Source organism: Coregonus lavaretus, assembly GCF_964263955.1.
Source record: "Coregonus lavaretus genome assembly, chromosome: 2".
NCBI classification, from domain to species: Eukaryota; Metazoa; Chordata; class Actinopteri; order Salmoniformes; family Salmonidae; genus Coregonus; species Coregonus lavaretus.
Genome location: NC_139989.1, coordinates 60,865,656 through 60,871,683, shown reverse-complemented (window position 1 = coordinate 60,871,683; position 6,028 = coordinate 60,865,656). Strand labels below are relative to the sequence as shown.

The 6,028-nt window shown below is 42.8% G+C and overlaps 1 protein-coding gene across 1 annotated transcript; it reads right to left on the bottom strand.

Moving 5' to 3' along the window:
• Positions 1-1,955: 1,955 nt before the first annotated feature.
• Positions 1,956-5,219, bottom strand: LOC311139932 (inward rectifier potassium channel 16-like; the record flags this gene model as incomplete). The annotated part of the gene is made up of 2 exons (XM_084174930.1): positions 1,956-3,150; positions 5,191-5,219. 2 exons carry the CDS (start codon positions 5,217-5,219, stop codon positions 1,956-1,958), a joined length of 1,224 nt encoding a protein of 407 aa, XP_084031056.1.
• Positions 5,220-6,028: the final 809 nt, after the last annotated feature.

Here is a 6,028-nt window from a genome sequence, read left to right as displayed (position 1 = left end):
AGATCAGAAAAAAAGTATGTTTAATTTCATTTGGTGCACAGTCTGTCCATCACAACAAAGACGTTCAAATGAGGCCAGACCTCGGACGTCAGATATGACTTCAACGTACACTTTGTTTATTTAACTGATAGAAAATAACATTTAGTTAAATTATTACATTCATAAAGGAAAGAACAAAGGAGTATAAAATATGATATAAAATAGTTATTTACAATGAAACTACCCTATTACACTCACTCAAGTCCTTTACTCAAGTCCTGTGCGATAATGAACTACATAATGATAATGTAATAATACGATAATGTACAGTGGGGAGAACAAGTATTTGATACACTGCCGATTTTGCAGGTTTTCCTACTTACAAAGCATGTAGAGGTCTGTAATTTTTTATCATAGGTACACTTCAACTGTGAGAGACGGAATCTAAAACAAAAATCCAGAAAATCACATTGTATGATTTTTAAGTAATGAATTTGCATTTTATTGCATGACATAAGTATTTGATACATCAGAAAAGCAGAACTTAATATTTGGTACAGAAACCTTTGTTTGCAATTACAGGGATCATACGTTTCCTGTAGGTCTTGACCAGGTTTGCACACACTGCAGCAGGGATTTTGGCCCACTCCTCAATACAGACCTTCTCCAGATCCTCCGGGTTTCGGGGCTGTTGCTGGGCAATACGGACTTTCAGCTCCCTCCAAAGATTTTCTATTGGGTTCAGGTCTGGAGACTGGCTAGGCCACTCCTGGACCTTGAGATGCTTCTTACGGAGACACTTCTTAGTTGCCCTGGCTGTGTGTTTCGGGTCGTTGTCATACTGGAAGACCCAGCCACGACCCATCTTCAATGTTCTTACTGAGGGAAGGAGGTTGTTGGCCAAGATCTCGTGATACATGGCCCCATCCATCCTCCCCTCAATACGGTGCAGTCGTCCTGTCCCCTTTGCAGAAAATTATCCCCAAAGAATGATGTTTCCACCTCCATGCTTCACGGTTGGGATGGTGTTCTTGGGGTTGTACTCATCCTTCTTCTTCCTCCAAACACGGCGAGTGGAGTTTAGACCAAAAAGCTTTATTTTTGTCTCATCAGACCACATGACCTTCTCCCATTCCTCCTCTGGATCATCCAGATGGTCATTGGCAAACTTCAGACGGGCCTGGACATGCGCTGGCTTGAGCAGGGGGACCTTGCGTGCGCTGCAGGATTTTAATCCATGATGGCGTAGTGTGTTACTAATGGTTTTCTTTGAGACTGTGGTCCCAGCTCTCTTCAGGTCATTGACCAGGTCCTGCCGTGTAGTTCTGGGCTGATCCCTCACCTTCCTCATGATCATTGATGCCCCATGAGGTGAGATCTTGCATGGAGCCCCAGACCGAGGGTGATTGACCGTCATCTTGAACTTCTTCCATTTTCTAATAATTGCGCCAACAGTTGTTGCCTTCTCACCAAGCTGCTTGCCTATTGTCCTGTAGCCCATCCCAGCCTTGTGCAGGTCTACAATTTTATCCCTGATGTCCTTACACAGCTCTCTGGTCTTGGCCATTGTGGAGAGGTTGGAGTCTGTTTGATTGAGTGTGTGGACAGGTATCTTTTATACAGGTAACGAGTTCAAACAGGTGCAGTTAATACAGGTAATGAGTGGAGAACAGGAGGGCTTCTTAAAGAAAAACTAACAGGTCTGTGAGAGCTGGAATTCTTACTGGTTGGTAGGTGATCAAATACTTATGTCATGCAATAAAATGGAAATTAATTACTTAAAAATCATACAATGTGATTTTCTGGATTTTTGTTTTAGATTCTGTCTCTCACAGTTGAAGTGTACCTATGATAAAAATTACAAACCTCTACATGCTTTGTAAGTAGGAAAACCTGCAAAATCGTCAGTGTATCAAATACTTGTTCTACCCAATGTAGTTATCTGTCTCTGTTGTTTGGGGATTATCACAGCGTCATCAGAGCCACGCCTCCTGAACCACCTCCTCACTGACATCAGCCAAGGACCTCTGGAATTTCCTGCTCAATCTCACAAACGGCTTCTGCGATTGGACGATAGACTCTGTGGTTGGCGGTCTCCCCCTGTCACCCTCCTGGGCGCTGACCATGGGCGTCTGCACCCAGGTGGTCTGATGGAACAGGGCATAGTCTACCTTGTAGTGCCTCCTCCCCACCTGTACCATGTCCTGGAAGCGCTGGCCCCAGCGGATGTCCGCTGGTGTGTAAGAGGTACGTGTCTGGTGCAGGATGCCTGTGGAGTCCCCAGTGTAGGTGAAGGAGACCACCAGGTCAAAGTCCTCCTCCCTCAGGCTGTCTGGTCCCAGGCTGTAGAGGGGGCTCCCAGGCTCCAGCTTGTGAACAATGCTGGCCGGGGTGGCCAGGATGAGGTGTCTACTCTGGATGTCTAGGTCCTGGTAGGTCACAGAGATCATCCCAGAGGGGTGTTTCGTGGGGCGGACCAGCTGTGCCCGGGCGGTACCGTCCAGGATGTGGTTCCTGCGGAAGTCGGCGATGCGCCACACAAGGCACAGGGCACCATCGCGCACGTTGACCACGGCGCAGCTGCTGAAGCCCACCGTCTGTGCCCTCTTGCTCGCGCACGCCATTTTGGCCACGGTGATGCCGATGACGACTGTGTCGATGAAGCAGCTCATCAGGGATTGGATTGTCACCACCACGATGGCCACCATGCAGTTCTCCGTCATCACCCGGAAGCCGTATCCGATAGTCGCCTGGGTCGACATGGAGTAGAGGAAGGCGGAGGTGAAACTGCGGACGTTCGCCACACACGGTGCTGTGTCGTGGTCCTCCAGGTCTTTGTGGACGTAGGCAATCAGGAAGTAGAGGAGGCCAAAGAAGAGCCAGGAGAGGATGTAGGAGAGGCAGAAGATGAGGAGCATGACCCTCCAGCGGAGCTCCACTAGCGTGGTGAAGATGTCGGCCAGGAAGAAGCTCCACTGGCCCGGGGACTGGTGGAACACCACGGGGCAGCTACCGTCCTTCAGCATGTAGCTGAGCCTCTTCTTCCCCTCCCCCCGGCCGAGATTTCCTCTGCCCATGGTGTGTGTCGTGAGGTGGTGGGTATCAATGATACACTGCTGCTGGTCAATGCCTGGACTTATTTTGACAAGGGCTGCTGTGCCGTTCCTCCCCCTGAAAAATATATATTTGTGAGGTTAGTGTGTCTAGTAAAAGAAAAAAGATACATAGTCCTATAGGCAGAAGTGCACGTAAAGTAAACCATTTTAATTAGATCTAGTTTAGCCTCTTTTTACAAGGGTTTAGGTTAGGAAAGGATTTTATTGGTGAGCGACCATCTCTATTACAAGCCAGCTTAACGTCATCAGGTTCCTCTGTGTTGAAGAGAACCCTCCATGTTTGAGTAAACAGGCTAGGTCACACCTTGCCTGAGGCCATCAGCACCTGAATGACCGTGACAATGTCAGGCCCATGCTGTGAAAACACATTATTATCTTGTTGGCTGATTATTTACGAGAACTGTGATTTGCTAGAGGGAACACAGCTGAAAAAAACCCAGTTACAGTAAAAAGCTATGCTATCACAGATGGGGAGGACCACAACTTAATAATGTTTACATATCTTGCATTACCCATCTCATATGTATATACTGTATTCTATACTATCTATTGCATCTTAGCCTATGCCGCTCTGACAATGACATTGCTCATCCATATATTTATAAATTCTTATTCCATTTCTTTACTTAGATTTGTGTGTATTAGGTATTTGTTGTGGAACTGTTAGATATTACTTGCTAGACATTGCTGTACTGTCGGAACTAGAAGCACAAGCATTTCACTACAGTCGCAATAACATCTGCTAACCATGTGTATGTGACCAATACATTTGATTTGATTTGATGATGGTCCAAATTATATTCACATTCATTAATTATTAGAAATACTTTCCATCAATTTACGGTAATGAAGACAGGATTAGTCAAAATGAAAGGCAAAATCAGATGTTGAGAAATTAGCATGCCTTTGTGAAAACACATGTGCAATGTGATTACTGTAACCGTGACAGCCAAGAGGAGAGAACCTTCTGGGTTTTCCTTTGTGTGTGCTTCACTAGTCGTCCATAAAGTTTGATTCATTTGTCCTAACATGCTATACAACCATAACACATGCATTGCCTATTCCCATTGGCAACAAAAGTTGAACGTCCTTTGAGTTGTACTTTCCTTCATTGCAGGTTTCTCTAGACGGCCTTCTTCGAAAAACTGGAGCCTTTTTCATTGTGCCCTCAAACTTGATCTAGCAACTCTCCATGTAAACATTGAAGAGAGTTTTCTAGTAAAAAAAAGCCTTATACAACCTTTCCTGGTAGAGTTCCACCATGCCATCTTACTGACCTAGTGCTGATTATATTATACCTCACTGATCAACAGTAACCAAGGAAATAGGCCATATATTCCTCACCTAGTCCAAGTATTGATCCTTTCACTCTTTGATCTATATCTGGGCATTATCAGAACACATGTATAAATATTAAACTAGGATTTAGGCTGTGAAAGAGATCATTCTTTCTTCTTACCAGGAAAGGACCTCATTTAGACAGGTAATGGAAAACAGGGGACAATGTGCATGTCTATTTAAAACACTGCTCAAATGAAGATTACTTGAGGTGGATGACACACTGAACTGAGAAGTTCACAAAAACCTGTGTTTCTGTGTCAAGTATCATTTGAATATTTACGTTGTAGCTTTTTTTGTTTTTACATACCACTTTTTGTTTTACTTACAAGCTACAGCTTCAAAACAGCTAACTCTGCCTTTCGTTAAATACTCAACACTTCTTATTTTCTTCACACCTACAGTGTGTTCATCATACTTTAAATGATTGAGCTAACCTGATGACTATATTACTGATTAGTCAGCTAACAGGTGCCATTATATCACAATAAAGGTGCCAATTCATAAGCGACTGAATTCTTAAACACTGTCAGTCTACAGTACATCCAACTCCTCTGTCCCTGTATTGAGAACAATTGTATTGGGTCATTAACTATAACCCTGAGCTCTGTGAAGTCATTAAGCTATTTTGCCTTTATGAAGATAAATTATTATCCTGCATCTACCACTAATAGCATTCTCCTCTAAATATTTCCATAAAGTCAATCTTTAAAGGGATACAGGTAGATTCTGGCAATTAGGTTGTTTTTCTACGTACCCAGGGTCAGATGAACTCGTGGATACCATTGTTATGTCTCTGCGTGCAGAGCAGAGACATAACAATGGTATCCACAAGTTCATCTGACTCTGGGTAAGTAGAAATACGGCTTACTTGCCAGAATCTCTCAGTATCCCTTTAACCTCAAAGGCATTATGTTCTCCAATAATAGTATACCCTTTTATTTATACCTTTTATTTATACCTTTTATTGCAGTCTTTTTGTTTTTCTTGATAGCACAAAAAATCTCAAACAAACAAACTCCCATTAATGCATTTCATTAAATATTTTAAGGGATATTTCACCTAAATTACAAAATGATATACTGGTTTCCTTACCCAGAAATCATCCTAAAGTATCGAAAACTGATTGTGTAGCTCAATTAAGTTACTTATTGATGATTTGGACATGAAGCGCAGAAAATGCTAATATCAGGACTATTGACTTGCATTGGATTTGTGCCACAAAAGCTAAGAAGTTAGCATTTGTAAACAGTGGCCAGGTAAACAAAACCAAAGCATTGATTGCTGTCATACCTTGTCCATATTGAAAGGAAAAAACTCAAACCAGCAGACACCCTCCATGGAATGAGTTTGACACCCCGGCTTACAGGGTAAGGAAACCAATATGTAATTTGGCTGAACTATCCCTTTAAGTAATTTAGTTCTGATTATTGAATAAAAGCATGCAAAAGTTTGACCTCTAAATATTTAAGAAAATGTTGATATTCTAATTGTAGTTGTTTGATCATGCTTCATGTCCTTTAATTGCATTACAGTTACAATGCAGTCTTTTATAGGTAGACTCATCGATATGACGTAGATGCAGAAAGTAAACA